Here is a 23,364-nt window from a genome sequence, read left to right on the forward strand (position 1 = left end):
AACATAATTTTAATCCCAGGACAGGACTTTTATTGAGACACTATTAGACTGATCAATATTTACAAAGAAGAAAAAGAGAGAGACTGCATATGTGAAAAAATGTGTGTTTTGTAGTCACTGAGTGACCACATTCACAATACCAATAATGGTTTGCCGTGTTAACGGGACACTATAGGCACCCAGATCCATTGATCTCATAGCAGGTTTAAACTCCAGCTGGATGACAGCCACTGGAGGAGCTTCTTGGTGATTCGCAGAGTTTAACTCCGTGAAACAAGGTTAGACATCCTCACGCTTTGCAAGAAGATGTCCAGTGTCTTCAAATCACTCATAGGAAAGGCAAAGGTCTAATACAGCGCATGTGCCTTAGGTTCCTTCCTCGCTGTGACATCAGAGGAGGTAGAGATGTACCCAGCGCCAAGGGACCTCATCACTGGAAAAAGGTAAGTGTTAAAAGTTTTTTTTTAACCCTTTTAACACTGGGGGCCATGGGCAGGGGGACATTATTGCCTTAGAAATAGAGTTTTGTATTCTCAATGCTATAGTGTTCCTTTAAAGGATAAGATAAACTGTGTAACAATAGTTGATTGAACAGCAGAGATTGAAAACAGAAATACAGTTGCTAATAAAGAAGACTAAAGAAAACGTTAAAGGATATAAGAACAGGCATCAAACTGCAAGTGAGAATGATAAATACCTAGTTTCCCCTAATTCATGTTTCAACATTATACATGATTTGGTTTTATATTTTAAAATATTTTTTGATTAATTAATCATTCCACAGTAGCTAGATTACAGTTTATGTGAACACAGATAAAACAATGACAGGTGTCCAGTATTTGATGGTGTGTGCCAGTGGTCATTGGGGCTTGAACCGTTGTCTCAAACTGAGCTGTATGGAAACCCTGCATAAAGTTGGCCTTTTTCACTTTCTTTTGGATCATTGCAAGACAGGGTCATTTACTCAAGTGATAATTGCCAGGAATTCAATGTTATTTCCTATACCTCCAGTTTGGCCACTTTGGCCTTAATTTAGAAATTCTCTTTGGATTCAATGAATAAACAGAAAAGGGATGTGTAGTCTATTTTAGTTTCAGCCTATATTATGGATATGTAACACTGCGCAGAACAACACAGGCCCAAGCTGTAGAGTATTACTGAGTACCATGTATTGAGAAATTACTGCTTTCCATATTTTATCAGTTGGGAGTTACTGTAACTGTTATAAGTGTGTGATGCTTTATTGCATGGGTCCTCAAACTCCGGCCCCCCAGATGTTGCTGAACTACAACTCCCACAATTCTCTGGCTAGCTATGTAATTCAAAGAATCATGGGAGTTGTAGTTCAGCAACATCTGGGGGGCCGGAGTTTGAGGACCCATGCTTTTTTGGATACTTTGAAATAGTATTTAAGGGGTTAATCAGCTCTCATCTTGATGTATATTTTAAGCATATATTTAGGCTACTAGATTTTTGATAATTAGTTATCTTTACCTTAAGTACTATCTTTTTTATTTAATTGTAAATCCTTTAGTTTGTTGGTATTTTTGCCCCAGTCTTTTTTCTTGTGTTCCCTTATATAAGAGAATGTAATTATATAGAACAGATGTTCTCCTGTTGCCATCATTTTATAAGATTTCCCTTGATAAAGCTTCTATATACACCCTGTAGGGGTGCTGCAGTCACTTCTCTGTTGCTATCTAAAAAAAATAGTTTTGTATATTTCCCTGTGGTGTCTGGAGTGATTTTTTTTTTTACTCATTTAGACTCCACAATTAAGTTGGAGAGAGAAGCAACTCCTCTATTTACTATATATATATACACACCGATCAGTCACAACATTAAAACCAAATGCCTAATATCATATAGGTTCCCCTCGTGCTAGCAATATAGCTCTGATGCATCAAGGCATGAACTCCACAAGACCTCTGAACGTGACCTGTGGTATCTGGCACTGAGACATTAGCAGCAGATCCTTTAAATCATGCAAGTTATAAGGTGGGACCTCCATGGATCAGATTTGTGGTTCCAGCACATCAAAGACCATTGCACTGTAATTCAGAATCTGTGATCGGGATCCAAACAAGAAGCAGGTACATCAACTTTAGGCAGAGATTTTCTGAGTCAGATCAGTATTACATCAGTAAATAGAACAGTGAATATATTTGGGGTCTGGGTAACCAGGTGAAGAGCAGAATCAGTTCAGATGTTTAGTAACCAAGCCAAAGTGAGGTCAAATATCCACATACGTGTCAATATATCCCACAAGTAGGTCAAAAAATGTAGAGCTACACAATAGATTAGACACATTATTTACAAAAGCAATTACAATATGAGAATTAGAATGGCTCATTCTGAGATGGAAAGTATCGTTCTGCACTGAGCTCTCATCAATGGTTCCCTCAATAACACTGTGTTAAAGAACCCCTTTAGTGTCAGGAAAACTAACCCATTTTCCTGACACTATATAGTCCTTAGGGTCCCCCACCCTCAGGGCCCCCCTCCCGCTGGGCTGAAGGGGTTAAAACCTCTTCAGCCATTTACCTTTATCCAGCTCCGGGCTCGCTCAGCGCTGGTGACCTCTCCTCCACCTCCGACATCAGCTCCTGAGTGGAGCCGATTTTCGCATTGAGCGTCGGGTAAGCGCCTCTAGCGGCTGTCAGAGGGGCAAAGGTTTAAAAATTATATCAGGAAGTATTACTTTACTAGGAGTGTAGTGGATGCATGGAATAGCCTTCCAGCTGAAGTGGTAGAGGTTAACAATTTCTCTGAAACTGCTATGTTTACATCTGAAGGGTTAAAACCTGGGGTACCTGGCACTCAGACCACTTCATTGAGTTTAACAGAGATATTTACTGAAATGAGAATTCTAAGTGAATTTAAAGTGCATTTCAAATTTAAGGTCAAAATAGCTGAATTGTAAAAACTCTCTAAGCCAACTACAAGTTGAGTTTAGCTACTCATCCCCTTTAACCTGAAATTATTTTTGGATTCTCTCTTCAGTAAATAACCCTGTAATTGTGTAGTAATGCATTTCTGTTCGATGCTAAGCTTCTTTTGCTTTTTGTTATGGTATTTCAATTAACACAGATCTCACATGATTTACATAGTAATTTATCTTCCATCGATAAAGGTGCTTTAAAGGGACCTTTTGTTATAACACAGAATATGTTGCCAACCGGGTTCTTATCCTGAAATGTAGCGTTCAGCACATCATTTGTATGTACTAAATGTGTTCAGGTATCAGATTCCTCTTTGAGCTGATAATCAATAAATAGTACTATAGTCAGATTTCCCGTCAAGTTTTCCTATTTATAGAACTGAATATGTAAGGAAAACTACATTTATATATGTATATATTTTTTTTAAATATGCAAACAGAGATTTTTATTTTTATTTATTTTTTTGCCGTTCCTCCTTTTTTTTCCCTCTATTTGTTACTTTTTCTTACTTAAACGGTTAACCAAATGTCAGGAGAATGTTCAGTGCACTGCAAAATATATACATCATTTTTAATTTCACGCCCCTTTTTTTTTAAAATCTGATTCTTTTTCCAAACCAGTTTTTCGTTACCGAAATTCTATCAAGCCAAACCGACATTTGAAATTCGGGTGTCCCAAAAATATTTCTGCTTTCATTTGGCTGAAATGTGGGTGTCCCAAAAATATTTCTGTTTTCGGTTCTGCTGAGCCAAATGTTCTCATTTATGAGAATGAAAAATAGCTGAGAGCATAAGATAACAGTATTTAAAGAATTATACATTTTAGAAAGGTTTATTGGTGTATGCATTTTATTTTAGGCCATGTTTTTTTTTTTTATCTTCCTCTTTGTTGACCTTTTCTAAATAGTGCATTTTTGTTAATCAGTGTTCCTTTTTATTTTCTATTATTTTTTTTTACTAAACGCATCTGATTTATGCTTTATGCTGTTATGTCTATGTTTTTTATTTAATCTGGATGAAGCATGACACCTAATTTGCTAACTTTTTTTTTTTTTGCTGCATATATATAGTGCGCACTTACATATTTTCAAGATATACTTGTAAAAGGCATCATTCATAGACTTACAATGTACATATGCCTGCACAATTATGGTCAACCTATTTAATAAAAAAATAATTTGAGAGAAAAATAGAAACATAGAATGTGACGGCAGATAAGAACCATTCTGCCCATCTAGTCTGCCCAATTTTCTAAATACTTTCATTAGTCCCTGGCCTTATCTTAAGTCTAGGATAGCCTTGTGCCTATCCCATGCATGCTTAAACTCCTTTACTGTGTTAACCTCTACCACTTCAGCTGGAAGGCTATTCCATGCATCCACTACCCTCTAAGTAAAGTAATACTTCCTGATATTATTTTTAAACCTTTGCCCCTCTAATTTAAGACTATGTCCTCTTGTTGTGTAGTTTATTTTTCTTTTAAATATAGTTTGCATAACAGACCCCACTGAAATCAAAGCTTAAACATAATAATTTTTGATTTAGCCAAACCAATAAAAAAAAAAAAATGAGACACAAGGGCAGAATTTAGGCAAAAATAGTAAACATGTCTGTTTTTTGTGAAAGATGTTGTCATTTGGATTTTGCCGTTTGAATAATCCCCTGTGTCTTCATGTATATTTGTGTACACAGTATGAAGTATCCTGACAAAATGCATCAATGTGTCTGTTGCACTGGAGGAGTTAAATATATAGATACATCTGTTAATATTTGCACATAACAGTATATTGCAAGAGGAAGATTTGTTTGTCTTGGGGGGAAGGGGTAGGAGAGGGGTCTGATCCTGATTCAGTCAATGCCACTTTACTTATACAATGTATAGAAAATCCATTAGGCTGGTACCCTAGGGGACACTGAGCTTTGAAAGCCATCACTTCCCTGAGAGCCCTTGGCAGGGAAGCTCTGGATGCCCTTTGTTTGATGAGCAGATCCAGCTCCCTCAGCTCAATACACAGCAGCTGAGTGGATGGCTGGGTACACGTGGTTTGCAGGCAGAAAGCAGCAGCCTTGAGTCAAGCAGTATATACAGTGCGGCTGGGAGGAAGCTGTGCAATATACAGGGGGATCCTGGGGACCAGTAAAGGAGGGAGGCATCCAGCTTGGCTCAGAAATGCTACTTTAGAGCCAGGAACTTGATGCTGCTGTCACCATGCAGAGGATATACTGCTTCCCTGTGCTGTTCCTTTTACTAGTCACAACAGCAGGTAAGGAGCTAAATACAATGTATCCAGCATTTGGAACGCAAAAAAAAAAAACAGAACAAAATGACATATAAATAAATAGAGACAATTCAGGGTGATCTGATAGAAAGCTGGTGATTGCTAAGCAATGCATGGGCTGTGTATTTAGAAACCTGCTGGAATTTGCAAATATTGCAATAGGAGTCAATAGCTGGTTGCATTAATCAGGCTCACAAACTGGCTTGCTTTAATGAGATAGCAACTCATTCATCCTCGGTGAGAAATATCCTCAATGGCAGTCTTCAGATTCAGCACTGTGGACAGCAGCTGCAATGTGTATGAGATCCATCAGCACTAGGGACAGCTCCTCAGGAAAGGGATCCCAGCCCTGCCTAATATTGCTCCCCATCCCCAATTACACCCCATCCTCTCAACAGCCAGGGGGATTCTGCATATTTAAGGACAGAGACCTGCTATATAAACACTGGCCGTCTCTCGGTGCTGCAGCCTGTTTCTTAATAATGTGTGTCCGTGGCCCAGAGGCTGATTAAATAAATGCTATTTATGAGGAGTATTCTCAAGGTATATTTATATTGGAATGGGGTCCTCCCTGCTTATAGTTACATAGTCCGTACAAGTATCCATAGGATATGAATGCAATAAGCAAAATCTAGGCAAAAGATCCAGTAGCTTCAGGTTTTCAATGCTCTCTGCAGTAGTTGCTGCACACCTAATTCAATTGTATTTCTTGTTATGGGGAAATCAATTCTGCAATATTATTGGCAATAATCTGGAAGGTGTTCTTATTTTTTTATTTAATTTCCTACCTTTATCCTACATACAATAGAAGGGTTTACATTATCTCGTAGCAATACAGTGAGAATGGAAAATCTTATTTAATTTCTGATACCGATTTTGTGTGTACTGCACTAATAAACCTCTAGTTTTAAATGAGCATCATTAATTCCTCTAAATGAGGGGATTTACAAGATGGCACTAACATTCTACTAATACACATTTTAACTTTTATTTGGTATAGTTTTATATTCCAGCAATATGTACAGCTTGGCAAAAGGAGGAAAAATAGGTTTTATTGCTTAGAGCATATCTATCTATCTGTCCGTCCATCCATCCGGCATCTGTCTATCTATCTTCTGCCTGTCTGTCCGTCTGTCTGTCTGTCTGTCAATCTATCTACCTAGCTATCTATGTGTCCTGATTGAAATATCAGGATTCTATACTGACTGTACAGACATCAAAATGTATATTGCACAGAGGGAAAGAAAAAAAATTAAAAAAATATTAATTTTATTTATCTAACACATTTTGTGTAATTTACTCATTCTCAGAGAGAGAGAGAGAGAGAGAGAGAGAAAGAGAGAGAGAGAGAGAGAGAGAGAGAGAGTATACATATAATTATTGTCAATAGATAGATAGGTTAATGGGTTGATGCGTAGATAGATAAATAGACAAGACAGATAGTGGTACATGCATAATGTTTGTAAATAATCTAGCTCTCTATGTGATTATGTATTTTGACATATAGGTTTCACTATAGGTGTTATGCTACATATTCAGTTATTTCAGAGTCAAATGTAATTATTATAACATAATGTTCTATTATTATTTCATCATTATCATATTTACCTGGGTAGGCATGTGACATTCTCTATTCTATATCCTTTGGAACATTTGTATGAACAGGGATGATTCTGGAATTTTGTAAAACCTACTTTGCATCCCCTTGTGAACCCCATGCCTTCCATGTTATATCTCTCTTTTGCTTCTCCCACCATCAGTCTTTCTTCAACACCATTCTTCCAATCTGTTTTTCCTTTTTATTTTCTACTCATGCTTCATGTTGCCTTGCCTCTGTTATCCCGTTCCCACCAGCTTTTTTTTTTTTACCTCTGTTCCTCAACAGTCTCTTTTCCCCAGTTTTCACTTTTTTCAGTCTCCCTCCCATTATTTATCCGCCAGTGTCACTGTACCCTTCCCCATCAATCTTTTTCATCCCAATTTCAACTAAATTCACAAATTACTCTTCCCCCACTCTCCAAGTATTTCCCACTGCCTCACCACTGGTCTTCTTTATCCTCATTTGCAATGTGTGATGGATCCAGAGTGAGGATGTGTCTGCATGTGCCTAATAGGAGTTATGTTTCAGTGTTATAGCCAAAACTCAGAATTTTCACTAATTAATTCAAAATGGCTGATCTGAGCCCAAAATAGCCATGCTGTGACTAAAGCTGATCCAGAATTTTTTTCCAGATCAGCTGTTTTTGACCTCAGTTTTACTGTTCAGAATGAATTTACTAATAATTGAAGTTCGGTAAAACCCCCTGTTTGAGTGTATGGAGTCTGCATGCCTATTTAACCTTATTACAGTACCAACCCTGTATAAGACAAGTACATACTAGTATAAGCTATAGCTATAAGAAAAAAAATAAAGCTATATGAGGGTGCTCTGTGTCCATTTTTAATTTTTAGTAGACGATCCAAACCATCCGTCTGTCTGTCTTTCTAACTATCTGTCTATGTATCTATTTATCAGCTATATCTCAGCCTGACCCTTTGCCTGTCTACCTATTTCATATTTTAAAGCAATATATTTCTGCATTCTCCGTTCTCTTTCTTAAAGAGAGTTATCAAACGGTTTGGTTTCTTTGCTCACTAACCATCACTTTTATTTTTAAGCTTGTTTTACATTGGCTGGAGAGGTTTTTCAGTCCTATCCTACAAGTGGTTTTATTTTTGGCACTTGCTTTGTAAGCCAACATACCTGCATTTAGGGCAGACATTAATTGTAGATTATGCTAGCTTTAGTGTACCTATAATCTTAATTTTATTAATGACAGGAGGCGAGTATTTGCTTAAGTCTCTCTTTACTAGAACTCCACAGCAGCACAGAAAAAACAACCAATCAGAAAAAAGTTAGGTACTATAAAACTCCCCTCCCCATGCATCATTTCCTCTTTCAAGCTGCGACAAAACAGAATAAAAGGCAGAGAACATCATGGGGAAGAAACGAAGTCCTAGATACGATGAATATAACGATGTCCACCATCCGAGAGTAACCGTCAAACTAGATAGTGTTGATGGACTGTAAACTGAAACGAGAGAAAAACAGAATCGAACAGGTTGATTATCCAATTAAATGTACTCAGAATAAACATGTAGGTACCCAATGTAGCAACCAAAATTAACCTTAATATGTAGATATCCCAACCCTACTTATGAAAAGAAACACAGACATAATGAACAAGCGACAGGTATCAGAGACAACAAACAGAGTTGCATACGTACCTGATAATCTAAACTATAACATTAAACAAGGGAGGGACAAGAATGGGTGGGAAATACTCGCCTCCTGTCATTAATAAAATTAAGATTATAGGTACACTAAAGCTAGCATAATCTACAATTTTATAACATGACAGGAGGCTTCGTATTTGCTGTTTCAACGCTCAATTCACCAATCCAACGCTGTTTGTGTCGCTGGTATCTATTGCAGGAAATATCAGAGTAATCCTAATTGGACCTTCCAAGTTCGATAATTGACAGTAGACGGATAAAAGAAAATGCCAGCCGACGAAGCATCTCAATTACGGAAAAAAGTACCATCCGCTGGTAAATCCATTGTATGTGGTTGCGACTTGTTTCCTAGCAGCTGGTCCATGAGCTGGCAAGCTGACCTATCAGCCACCTTCCTGTAGTTTTAATATCAAAGGTCAAGTTCGGACTTGGGGACGCGAGAAGAAACTGTCACCGTCTCAACTCATGATCCGTAAGGCGGTTCCTTTGATCGTGCCAGGGATATTCGGCGATGCGGTCTTGCAGGTAGATCTCCAATTTCAAGGAATGCGCCCAAGTCCACTACCAAAATCGTATTAGAAACCGAGGAGGAACTTTAGTTCCTTCCTGTCCTACCCGGTGATATGTCTCATCCGAGAATAATTTCATAATGCAGGCAAGAGCGTGGCCAAACTAGCCGTATTCTAAGTGATTCTAAGATTCCAAATGGACTGAGTAAACCTTGGACGCAGTAGAGAAAGACTCCAAAGGACGTCCATTCAGGGTTCCGAACTGAACTTGTGTGGAAGGACGGTGGTCGACTATACTGGGAATAGCGAATCCTGGAAACCTTCAAAGGAAGGGAAAAGCCAACCGGAACGCAGATTTCCATCCAGCAATGCCCTCGTCAAAGAGTGAAAGATGTCTGTAGGAGTCGGGGTACACCAGGTACCTCCGTAAAGTCTCATAGATCCCCTCGACGGTAGTTGAAAAAAGGGGGTAGCGCGAATCCAAAAACAGACGGCTCCCGTGAGGGATGAATAGAGTATAAACGAAGGGTCCTCCATCTCCGAACCATGTTCACCAGGTATGCGCTCCGATTTTATCCCAAGATCGTAAAGACCGGAGAAGTCAAGACAAACGAGGATTCCTGATTTACCATATGACCCATACGTACGGTTTTACCCTCAGACCGGGCAATAGTCCTTCCTTAATGTTGTTACCCGAGCAAGGCGGTGCCTGTTTGCTCCATGAAGGTCTCCGTATCTCCCGACATCTTGACATGGGGGAAACTTTCTGCTCAGTTTGCTAGTAATGGTCTGGATATCTAAAACAGAAAGCAAACTCTGTATTATATGGTGCCGAATATGCCAAAAACCTGCACTCTCAAAATACCGGAGGACCATCCGTTAGTGTACCATCTCCAGGAGTGTGTGTAAATAAATGGGAGACTCCCCCCGTTATACCTCTGAGTATTTCTCGCGTGTTTTACAGCAGCCCGGATCCAGTAGATCCATCACGGGAGATAGAATAGAGGGATCTAGTCCAAACATGTAATACTTGCATGACCAGGCAGTCCTCTAGGACGAAGCCAGTAGCGTGGATGGCAGCTCTAATTGAATTCCGGAGGGACGCCCCTCTATGTAGTCATCAATGTCTTGCACAGGCACAAGCCTGTGTGATGAACAAATGGCCGGTACTGTAGAGCGTCGAGTGCATGAAAGAGCCGCGCTCTCTACTACTGTGATCGCATACCGTGAGAGCGTCCGGGTGCTAGCCTGAGCGGGCCGCACCCATTAGTAACCAACAGCAGAGTCTACATCCGAGACCGGTTCTCTCTATGAGAATGGGTCCACCCAACTTGTACTTTGTTTCCAGCCCAGTATCTGGTTGATGACGAGTGAGGGACTGCGCCCTCTAATAACAAATCAGTATCCGGTTCCGTATGAGAGGATTCGCCCACTGCTCCTGAAAATAAATATACTCGGATCGAGGTGATGGAGGGCCGCACCCTCCTGTGGTGCAAACTAGAGTCCCTAGAGATTCAGGGTGACCAAAACCGTAGGGCGCACCAATTACAAATGTCAGCATAAGGCTGAGGGCAATCTGGGAAACAAGGAATGGAAAACTATCAACCGACTATCCGGATCCCGTGCGCGCGCGCGCGGGGTCCTGGTAGGCTGTTGGTAGTCCGAGGAAAGCTGGAGACGTTCTCCGCAATCCACGAGTGCCCGGGAGGTCGGAGGAGACCAAGTCAGGCCTCACGACGACCCGAGCGAATAGGAAAAGGAAGTCATGAAAAAAACAAAACAAAACAAAAAAGCAACAATAAACGAAGATAAGAGAAAATACACCCATTCTATCTCGGATAGAATGTAAACAGCAGGCCGGAAGGTAAGAAAAGTAAATCCCACTGGACAGGGCCAGGAGCTAACCTAACGCAGGAAAAAACTACCGAACCTATAGGGACTCCGGGAGGCATATACAGAGTAGATGGTAAAGACAAGGGAAAAACACAGCTTTCTCCTGAAGGAGTCTGAATACCGGTCCCTGCCGGTGCGAAGTTCTCCTTGGAGACGTGCAGTCGCCGGTTTGGAGTAAACCGTGGATGTGTCCGGGGTCTTCATAAGAAACTTTGCCCTTCCGGCATGAGGTTTAGGGCCTTCACCCTTCCCGCCATATTCAGATGGCCGTATACTGGTGTCCTCTCGAACACTATGGCAATGGTGTTTGCCCGGACACCTGCCTATCTCCATGTCACTGGTGTGCACTGGGTTTTCCTCAGTGATATTACCCCAGGCCTGCGGCCAAAAGGGGTTCGGTACCAATAGCGTAGGCCCGTCCTTAGGGCATAGTCTCAGCAGGTCAAACGAATGGACACAGAAAGGTTAGCCAAGCAAATAGTCACAGGCATAGCCGGCCATCCAAGTAGGCACCGACATAGCAGGCTATCCAATGGGGCACAGACATAGCAGGCCATTTTATTGGGCACAGGTATTGCAGACCAATCTTATGGGCCAGACCTAGCAGGCCAATCTTATGGGCACAGACATAGCAGGCCAATCTTATGGGCACAGACATAGCAGGCCAATCTTATGGGCACAGACATAGCAGGCCAATCTTATGGGCACAGACATAGCAGGCCAATCTTATGGGCACAGACATAGCAGGCCAATCTTATGGGCACAGACACAGCAGGCCAATCTTATGGGCACAGACACAGCAGGCCAATCTTATGGGCACAGACACAGCAGGCCAATCTTATGGGCACAGACACAGCAGGCCAATCTTATGGGCACAGACACAGCAGGCCAATCTTATGGGCACAGACACAGCAGGCCAATCTTATGGGCACAGACACAGCAGGCCAATCTTATGGGCACAGACATAGCAGGCCGTTCTTATGGGCACAGACATAGCAGGCCAATCAATGGGGCACAGACATAGCAGGGCATACCCCGGTGTTGTATTCCGACAATAGCAGGGGGTCAAGCTGTGTAGAGCCCCCTATATGTGTAATGAAAACCAGGGAACCTAGGGTGAAATAACTCCAATATGCAAACCCCCCTAGGCCGAGGTAATGTGTCTACAGATATACAGGAAACTGTTAGACCTTAATGCTTGTGGCCAAAAATAAGGATATCCTGTTGCAGGAAAACTCAGAAGTACAGGGTGTATTGCCTACAGGCTGATCTCCAGCCCTTGAAGAAATATAGAAGTAAAAATATATAATATATATGTTTGATCACATAATTGCTATATGTCTCTATATGGATATGCACCCTGAGCAGGGTGGGAGGTGGTCCTCCCAGACTGCCAGCGAATTAGGTTGGGGTCTGAATACACCCTGCCTATAGATGGGGGAGGAGAAAGCCCCTCCACAGACCTCCGCCAAGAACGGTACTGGCGGGGAAGGAGCTGCGCGTGGGCACAACCCCCGCCCCCACGCGGTCCGCAGGCGGAGGCGGCCGCAGTGAAGCCTCTACGTGGAGGAAACGATCCGACCACCAGGTACTCGCGCTCACTCGCGAGTACCCCTGCGACCGCGTAGAACACACAGGACCCACGTGGTCCGCGGCGGAGACGGCTGTCGCGAAGCAGCCATGTGGGAAAGAAGATCCGGTCGCCGGGTACTCGTGCTCACTCGCGAGTACCCCTGCGACCGGGTAAAACACACGGGACCCACGGGGGGGGGGGGCTGCAGCGAAGCAGCCACGTGGGAAAGAAGATCCGGCCGCCGGGTGGTCGTGCTCACTTGCGAGCATACCGGCAGCTGGAAAAAACACACTGGGCTGGCGGAGATTAACTCCGCGGTCCCAGATCTCGGGGGACAGAGGAGGCAAATGCTTTGGAGGTAGAAGCAGCGATGATCCGAAGTACAGACACCGAAGAAAAATCCCACAAGGCCTATAACCTACTGCATTTACAGGAAAAAAATCCCATAAGCACAAAACACACTGCATTATAAAAAATAAAATGCCACAAGGCCTATAACCTACTGCATTTACAGGAAAAAATCCCATAAGCACAAAACACACTGCATTATAAAAATAAAATGCCACAAGGCCTATAACCTACTGCATTTACAGGAAAAAATCCCATAAGCACAAAACACACTGCATTATAAAAAATAAAATGCCACAAGGCCTATAACCTACTGCATTTACAGGAAAAAATCCCATAAGCACAAAACACACTGCATTATAAAAAATAAAATGCCACAAAGCCTATAACCTACTGCATTTACAGGAAAAAATCCCATAAGCACAAAACACACTGCATTATAAAAAATAAAATGCCACAAGGCCTATAACCTACTGCATTTACAGGAAAAAATCCCATAAGCACAAAACACACTGCATTATAAAAAATAAAATGCCACAAGGATAAAGCACTGTATATAAAAATAAAATGCCATAAGGATAAAACATACTGCATTATAAAGATAAAATGCCATAAGGATAAAACCTACTGTATATAAAAATAAAATGCCACAAGGATAAAACACTGTATATAAAAATAAAATGCCATAAGGATAAAAACCTACTGTATATAAAAATAAAATGCCATAAGGATAAAAACCTACTGTATATAAAAATAAAATGCCAGAAGGATAAAACATACTGCATTATAAAATAAAATGCCATAAGGATAAAACATACTGCATTATAAACATAGAATGCCATAAGGATAAAAATATTGCATTTACATGAATACAATCCCACATGGATAGAACATACTGCATAATAAGAATAGAATCCCACAAGGATATAACATACTGCATATAAGAATAAAATCCCCTAAGGATTACAACAATACTGCATTTATAAGGCTAAAAGACTGAATATAAGCAATAAAAACCCAAAGCCACCCACTATAAGCAGGAGGCAGTGGTACTCTGACCTGTACTGACTGCAGAGCAGCAAAGAAAGAGGAAATGATGCATGGGGAGGGGAGTTTTATAGTACCTAACTTTTTTCTGATTGGTTGTTTTTTCTGTGCTGCTGTGGAGTTCTAGTAAAGAGAGACTTAAGCAAATACGAAGCCTCCTGTCATGTTATAAAATTGAACTAGTTCTGTGCTTGTAACCAGGGCGGGTAAGCGCTATAAGTTCAGATTAAGAGGTCCCCTTAGGATCCCTCTATACCCCACAGAACAAAATGAGTTTTATAAATAAACAGGTTGCGCCCAATAGAGTATGTTTTAAAACAAAATAAAATAAAATGTAAAGACAAAAAGAGAGAATGAGTGTGACGGATAGTGTGGTATATCTACAATGGGTGGATGTCAGATACTAAAATGCAAAAGTGCCCACTCACATAATATGGAACTTTTGTACAAGACAGCCTTTTGTGATTTCAGAGATACAAAATGTGCTAAAATGTAATGGCATTTTTTTACACTGACTAATAGCACATACTGACACATTACCTCCCAGTAGAAGGTTTTCCCACACAAATAGGCCATCAGAAGCATAGTAAGCAATCGTAAAATAAACTTAAAATAATCACAGGAAAATCTAAAATAGGGAAATAATGACACCAAACGAGAAAAGAATTTAAGATATCAAAAACAGCACCATATAGGCTATTGTGAATAAAAGAGATTTTAATATAAATCCACCCCTCCCCCCATCTCTGTGTACAAACACTGTGGGGGAAGTGTTCTGGAATGTGTTTTTTTATTTTGAATCTCCAATCTGTTTATAGTTATTAAATAGTTTTTTAAATACTTTAAAAAGTCTTAAAAGTGTCGGCTTTTCTCTGCCTATTTTCCACCTATTTTTTATAGAAATGTCCATTTCAGAACAGACCATCCAATTTAGAGTGGTGGAAAATAAAGTGAAAAGGAACACTGTTCTGTAGGAAAAAGTCCTGAAAAGATTGATAAATCCATTATGTGAAACATGATGTACCTTAAAAAAATGATGGTTAGGGCAAAATGAAGCAAGTCACAAACAATCCAACAAATTTAATAATTTGTAAAAAAAAAAAAAAGTCACTACACCATCTACACACTTTGTTAAACCTCCCTCTTTAAATATACTTACTTCATTCTCTCAAACATAGTCTGAAAGAATGAATCAGTGCAGCAAGTAGGAGAGGTGGCCAATTGGGAAGCCCAAGCAAAATGTCATACACCAGGACCCTCTATTCATTAATTCTACATCTCTAGGGCACATGAAGTACAGAACCGTGGGCCAGGGCCATGGTCTAATTTAGATATGCTCATTGTCTATCATGTTTGTTAATGGATTAGGATAGGTTAATATTTATATATATTTCACTTTGAACATGTCTAATATAGTAGACTCAACATTCAGAATGTAGTATGTTCAGCAATCATCTCAATTTCAATTGCAGCTCAGAACAAGTTAGACTTTCAACAGCATCTACAAATACAATTAGAAAAATGTCACTTGACATGTCAATTTGAACATTTTACTTAATCTGTAGAATGCTACAATACCGGAAATAATATGACCATAAAATCTGTAAGAGAGAAAGGTAGACAGGAAGAAAGAGAGACCAACAGACTGACATACGGATTTCGAGACCAAGTCAGGTAAAAATGAAGGCAAACTGAGAGACATTCAGGCATATTATGACAAAACAGGCAGAGAGACACAGTCCCGGAGACACGTAGACAGGCTCATTGCTCATTGAGAGAGACAGTCAGGCAACGTGAGCTATAAGAGACAACGGTAGAGAGAGACTGAGGAGAAAGATGGAGATATATGCATTATTGTTATATATTGATTGGAATGCATTATGAAAATCATTGGCTTGCTGAAGGTTGTAATAAATTATATCTTATTAAGTGAAGGATATTCAGTGCAGACTTCTAAAGACTCAATGCTGGGATGAAATCTGTAAGGGGGGGCACTGAATAATGCCAGGTTGGATTTTTAGAAAATGTTTATATGGTTAAACTATTTTTAACGTCTACTTGTTTATTATTATGAAGGGATTGTCTATTACCTTGTAAGGTTCCAGATGAGCTGCCATGGCTACTACTGATTGGAACAAGTCCCTATTACTTGGCCAAAAATCAACGCCACCCTACTACCACTTCGTATACTTTTGTTGCCTACGATCCAAAAACTCTGGGGTAAACATTTTTGTCCTCCTTCCCAGCCCCCCTGACTATCAATTGTGTCTGGAAAGTGATCTAGAATTGAATTGGCAAATCTTTCCATGAAGCTAAATCCATGATTTGGGAAAAACCTGTCTGTAATTTTGTTTGGAGAGGTTCTCTCACCACATACTTTAATAAAATGTCAACATTAATGTAAATAAAACTATACACTTATCCCAGAGAATTAAAATTTGCATAAAATGTGTTATATAACTTAGGAGCAGTAACAATGGATACTACAGCTTGTGAAGATAATATGAGAGATAAAACCAGAAATAACCTTGATATTAAATAATAGATGGAATTTCATCCTTCGCAGTAAAAATAGCCTTTTCGTTAAAAAAGCAATTGTTATGTTACAAAAGTTATAGTTCAGGCTGAAAGTACTTTGCACTGATAATTGTTATCCATTTTTATAGACAAGATAATTCCCTTTCATCTCACAAAATTGTTATACTTGTAAGTAAGATAAGTATAAATAGATTATTATATAATGAGAATGTACAACAGAAAGGAAGGCAGTAATATTTTGTCTTTATCTCTCTCCTACAAAATGCATTAATGGGTCTTGACTTATTTAGAGAATTGCTAATTACAAATTGGTCATCATCCACAACTTAATATTTAGAGAAAAATAATAGATGCAAATTAATTAACATTCTGCCCTTCGGGAAACCACTTAAAAATATTTTTTTGATAATAACACCTTCGTCGTACATAAAAATTAATTTCCGAACATGGTCTGTTTTACATTTGCTTTGTCCCAATCCAAAAACACTACAAATGTACCATACAATGTACATAGAAAAGAAAATCAAGTGAATATCATTTTATATAGATTTGGGTGCAGAAGGAATAAGCAATAACTTATGAAGTGACACTGTAGGAATGTGACAAAAATTCCATCCTGAAATTGTCCTTTCATGGAGTACTTGGACACCTGGAGACATAAAAAAGGGATTGTTGTTATATTATTTGTTCTCACGGAGTTACCTCTGCCACCGCCATTTTTGTAACCTGGATCCCATGTTCCTATTAATTTAGTTTTCCTTCGGTCAACTTTAAATATTTTAATGGCTTGATTTGACTTTATACTTCTGTATTTTTAATGTTCTTTATTGCTATTTTGTTTTCTATTTTATTGCTATTTTCTTTTTCCTTTCTGGTCCATTTAAACAATATCTTTCTTGGTCACCTATTTAATAAATAACACATCGGGGGGGGGGGGGGGGGGTTATGTCACCTGATGATCAGTTTAGAGCATTGAAAGGACAGCTGTGCTATATTTATGGCCATTAACTGTATATGTATTGATAATTGCAGGAAGTCTCCCTGTGATTCTAATACATAATTTAATCACTTAACTCATTTTACATGCTCCAGACTGGCCCAGATCCTACTCTTAAGTATTGATCTCTTAGGTACCAGGAAATGCATCACTCCTTCAAAAGGTCTATGTCTTGTATCAACTACCAAAATCTAATTTGATCTTCTAGACAATAAAATTATTGACAGATTTCAAGTGCAATTTGCAAAGAAAATGATGCTGTGCCCAAAGAGCCTTTTTTGTTGGCTTACATAATCACTGATGGTGTTAAACTGTCTTTCTTTTTCTAATACTCTTTGATTTGAACAGTATATTCAGCATGTAAATAATCTGCAGATCTGTTTGTAATATCAGGATTACCCATAGTTCCCCATCCTTCTCCATCTCGCAGACATAACAAATCTTTCTGGATTGTTACAGATCTAAATGCTTGGCGACAGTGAAACATTCATATGAAGCATTTATTACTTCTTAATAATGCTTTGTTGCACATGCTTATTTTAAACTGCTGTGTAAAATGTGTTTTCACTGACTGACAGAGTACTCGTTTTTTGCCAAATATACTACATTTTAATATTTCTAGCATTAGGATAATACTAGGATAACTGATATGGATAGATACTTAGATAACTGTCTACTTATTGATTCCAATGAAAAAAAATCTATTTACTATTTTGAATATGGGGGGAAATCTCCAAATTGGCTATTCACTAAGAATAAATAAAATAATATATAAAATGATTATACATTGTAATATAATGTGCCCAAGAACCCCAGAAAAAAAAACCAAAGGGAATCCAATATAATCAATATGTTGATAAACCATCGGGACAGGCATGAAACTCTTCCAGAGTTACAGTAGGTATTTTTCATATTTTTGTTTTTTTCCCCAACTCCCTTTTTTTTTACTATATTGATTAGAAATGAATGAGGTTAGATAGATTACCTTAATTCGTAGAGTACCTGAAACTGCTCTCCTCTCTCCACCAATCATGTGTGGACAAGTGATGATTGTGTATACGAAGCAGGGACTGGTAAAGGCACCAACTTCTACCATTCATACACAGGACTACAGGATGATGGTAACTGTAAAAAAATAATGCATCATGGGATTTAACAACCCCCTCGACTAAATAATATTCTCCTGAAGGCAACAAATTAATGGTATAAAAAATAGCTGATTTACTACTACAAGCAAGCTACTCCGTATATACTTATTTAAGATCAACTCAAACCTCTTTACCAGAAAAATATACCTTAACAAAGTACCCTCTTTACCACTAGTTCCTGTTTTGATATAATGTACTTTGTATTTATACACAAATTGTTAAACTTGCTTCTGAGCAACCCTAAGTTTGTTCCTGTATGTAAGCATTTAATAAGAAATAAAATATATTTCAGTGAATGAGTTTTGAGTTAAAATGTTCTATAGACCACTAAGATCAGGTAATGGTCATATCTATACTGTAGTAAGCACGGATTTGTGGTTTCAGCTGACTAGAGGTCCCCATTACTTTGTTGCCATCTGTACATGTTCTAGTATTCACTGACCGCAATTTGAATTCTAGCTGAATTCTAATTGGTTTAGAACTCTAATAGCCACTCAGAGCACAGCTCAGGTTGCAAATAAGTTTATTAGCATATTATATCTTTGCCTGCCCCCCCTCACCCCCCTAGCCTTAATTAACTTATTATCACTGTCTCTATGTGACATTTTGTATTAGATCCTTTAATGAAAACACATTACTCAGCCGTTGAATAATCATGTCAGGACAAGAAAATTAGCAATGCCCATGTGACAACCTATGCGCATTAACATTAATGCAAGAATACCCTATTTGAGCACATACATGTCACTAAAATGAGAATAAATAAATGATATATAATCTATATATATATATATATATATATATATATATATATATATATATATATATATATATATATATATACATATAATACACAAAACTAAAAGAACTAGGTTGCAAGCGCAGGACTTAATAATCATGAATATATTTGTGGTAATAAATATTACATGAAAAAATGGATCAATGTTTCGATCTATTCAGGTCAAGTCATCAATCAAGATCACGATCTCTTGGATAATATATCCCATCTCTCAGTCAGCCTTTTACAGGAATCGTAATGTAATTGAAGGATAGTTCAGATTCTTCAATCCATCTATGTGTACGACTGTCCATGTAATCTGTACAAATGGTAAAGCCCCTTAATTTGACTAGATTTGCTTTGAGATAAAATCAAACAAAATTAAATATATTTAAAAATGTTGTTTCAACATTCTGCTATTTGGGGGGCGGGGCCTGGCTGCCGACCAAGATGGCCGCATGCTGAGAATGCTCCATGTTAAACACTCCAGCAATGCCCTAATTCAGAACTTTTCCCTCAGCATACTCGACTATCTGAAGGCAGGCAAAAGCGGACTTCAGCTCTGCAACACCTGGCCGATTTCTGGGCACAAAATGAGCAGACTGGTCTCGGCACACAACTGCGGCCTACACGGAGGGGCTGGCGTGGAAGAAGCGGCCGATCTTCCTGCTGGCTATCCGGCTGCTAGAGGTGGACACTACAAGGGCTCCCGTTCCCCCCCTTGCCGGTGGGGGTCATCCCGGCTCCAGCACTCACACCGTACTCACGACCACCCAATAGCCATGCGACCCTGCACACGTCCCTGCTGGAAGAATCGGCGGGAGCCAAGATGGCGGGCGCAGGTCCTCACACCGTGCTACAAGACCCGAAGGACACAACACTTGCAAAGCTGGATGAAATATTCACAACATTTTGGCATAAGCTCGAGGAAAGGCAACGGAGTGCCAACATGCAAGGCTACTCACCTCCAGCAACGGCAACAAAGAGCCGAAGCCAGCCCGCACCTAAAGCACCAGGGGCCCACGGACGGGTAACCTGCACTCGGCGACCACATACCACAGGGGTCTGCCGCTCATCGGTAATCACACAAGCATTAAGAGGCGGAGGACAGTCCGCAAGAGGAAAACAATCATACCAAAGCCGACTCACCTAAAATGCCTTGATATGTTACAGCCCACCAGGCAAATGACTGCTGCTTTGCTGAAAGGGGGGCGCCGACTCGATCTGGCTGAACCCTACCATCAACGGCACAACTCGCACCCGGTGAGAGACCTTGCCCATCATAAGGAAAAGCTCCAAGGAGGAGGGCTGCTGTCCCAGGTGATGACCAACGCTACTCCACACGCATGTACTTACCTGAGTTCACCAGGGACAAACAAAGCTGTGCACTTCCTTTGCCTGACGGAACACTCCACTGGCCGGGACTGAAGATACCCACTGAGGGGCATCGGGTAGCTGCAAACACAGGGTCATACCCTGTCCCAGGCCTCCCACCATGCCATGCCACACAGCAGTACTCAACCAAGCTAGTTTAACTTGCTTTTCTCATTACTAGTTACTTAACACTCCTGTTATTACGCTCCGTTGTTTTATATTGCTTTCTGTGCTTATTCTATTCTGTTCATTATCACAGTTAGTTAAAGCTGTATAATGGGTGTCAGGGACCAGTGGCATAATATTTCTGGTGTGTAACCCCAACATGATGAAACACGAATCTCAATCAGATCTTCTGTTTAAAACGATAGCTCAGCTTGTTATTTAAAATTATAAAAATGTGCACAATCCTCCAATGCTATGATACAACTTTCTGATGTATGTTATTGCTGTCGTCATGGCACTTCAAATCTGTTTGTCAATCTCTGCACAATAAAAATAAAGAATTTAAAAAAAAAAAATCCTGCTATTTGTTTCCTTTTGAATATGATAATTTTTTTAACTCAATTATTTTCTTGCCTTATTAATATAATGCATAATATATATTTAGTGATGAGATGCATTTCATATTACGCCAGCAGTGTTCATGGGAACATTATGCGTCTATGGCATTTCAGTGCTAGTCGAACATTGCTCCTTTGTTAGTTATGAGTTCTATATATAGATGTTGAATTATTTCACAGGACTGTGGGATTGTGGGGAAGCCTGTAAATTGCCTGCCATGACTCATATGTGGCTGCTTCTATCCCTGAGTAATTCTAGCAAACCTTAAAATGGCTTCATATAAACCGTAACCTATCGTAAGAGCATTATTTTAAGATCAATCTCTCTTGTTTAATAACAAAAAACAAAGAGAATTTCAAGATATTTTGCCGCACTCTATGCGTGACTCTCATATGTATATACCAGGGCTGGCAGCTCTAAGCTTGGGTGGATGAGCTCTTATTGTCTATGGAAATTGTTTAATATAATAAACTGTCTAATAGGCTACAGTGACACACGATGTGATTTATATTCACAATAGGAGTCCATTGTAAACTCTTTTACAAGTTATGATGTTAATGTACGGTTATATAAACATACCTTAAATACATTCTAAAGGGCTGATTGTATTTTATATTTTTATATTTAAAAATACCTTCTCTTTGCTGTGGCACAGGCCAAAGATTGAATTTTTTATTGGTTTGTTTAAGTCTATGTCATGCATTCATTATTGTGTACTCTGTATGATGAGACATATAATTGTATCTGAAAATCTGATGTCTTAATAGGACCAGTGCATGGCTGCACCAGCTGGCGCCCACAGTCACAGGCTAAACGGCAGGAGGGAAGCGATGTGCTGCTCCCCTCCTGCCACTGTGTGTAGCATGGCCAAGGAGGGGGGGGTGAAAGGCACATGGAGGTGCCTGGGTGGAATGAGGGGCTTTGGGGAGGGGATGAGACAAATTAAGGGTCTTAGGGGAAATGAGACATGTGGAGGGGTTTGGGGGGAGGAAATGAGACACTTGGGGACATTGAGACACATGGAGGGGCTGAGGGGGTGAGACACATACAGGGCTGGGTGGGAGGAAATAAAACACTTTGGGAGATGAGACAAAAGGAGGGGCTGGGGGGAGGGAATGAGACACATGGGTGAAATCTGACACATGGAGGAGCTGGGAAGGAGACACATTGAGGGGCTGGGGAGGGAAAGAATGAGACACATCAAGGGGTGGGGAGCCACCAGGGCAAATTTCGGACCGGGGCCCCAGGGTTTCTAGTTATGCCTCTGCCCTTTACAGTGATTTTTTTTTTCAATCTACAACCAAACCATACACATGGTTGTAACATAAAACTATATTTATAGTTAAAACATGTATTAGTAACATTTTAGTGTCATCTTAAATATACACTCATGATCTGCAATATTACCTAGAACATGGGTAGTCATCATGGTCCCTACCGCCCACTAGTGGGTGGTTTGGAATTTCAGGTCGGCGTTGGTGGGTTCTGCAGAAAATGTCCAGTGGGCCTCAAAGGCCATGGACCAAGGCAAGCAGAGGAGATCCCTTACACACAGCACCCTTCACACCCACTGCCCCCCTCACACATGCACAAACTGCCCCCCCTTCACATACACACAAAGCACCCCTCACATACATACACAGCACCCCTCACATACACACATAGTACCCTTCACACACACACACACACACACTGTACCTCACACACACACACACATGCAGCACCCTTCACACATACGCAGCACCCCTCACACACACGCAGCACCCCTCACACACACTGTGCACCTTTCATACAAAATGCCCCCTCACACTCACTGCGCCTCTATCACACACACACACACACACACACTACACCCTTCACACACACACACACAGCACCACCCTTCACACACATAAAAAGTAGTATATAATACAGAAAAAAGTTTACAAAAATAGATCAGCAATATTACCTAGAACATGGGTAGTCATCATGGTCCCTACCGCCCACTAGTGGGTGGTTTGGAATTTCAGGTCGGCGTTGGTGGGTTCTGCAGAAAATGTCCAGTGGGCCTCAAAGGCCATGGACCAAGGCAAGCAGAGGAGATCCCTTACACACAGCAC

General features: G+C 40.1%; 1 protein-coding gene across 1 annotated transcript in view; it reads left to right on the forward strand.

The window, feature by feature from the left end:
• The first annotated feature begins 4,895 nt into the window (after positions 1 to 4,895).
• The window catches only part of PTPRR (protein tyrosine phosphatase receptor type R), a 177,852-nt gene continuing 159,383 nt past the window's right edge, over positions 4,896 to 23,364 (forward strand). The window contains exon 1 of the mRNA XM_063447011.1: positions 4,896 to 5,205. Coding sequence (XP_063303081.1) covers positions 5,151 to 5,205 — 55 coding nt within the window. The 5' untranslated portion in view covers positions 4,896 to 5,150. The remainder of the gene's footprint in view (positions 5,206 to 23,364) is intronic.

Source organism: Pelobates fuscus, chromosome 3, assembly GCF_036172605.1.
Source record: "Pelobates fuscus isolate aPelFus1 chromosome 3, aPelFus1.pri, whole genome shotgun sequence".
NCBI lineage: Eukaryota > Metazoa > Chordata > Amphibia > Anura > Pelobatidae > Pelobates > Pelobates fuscus.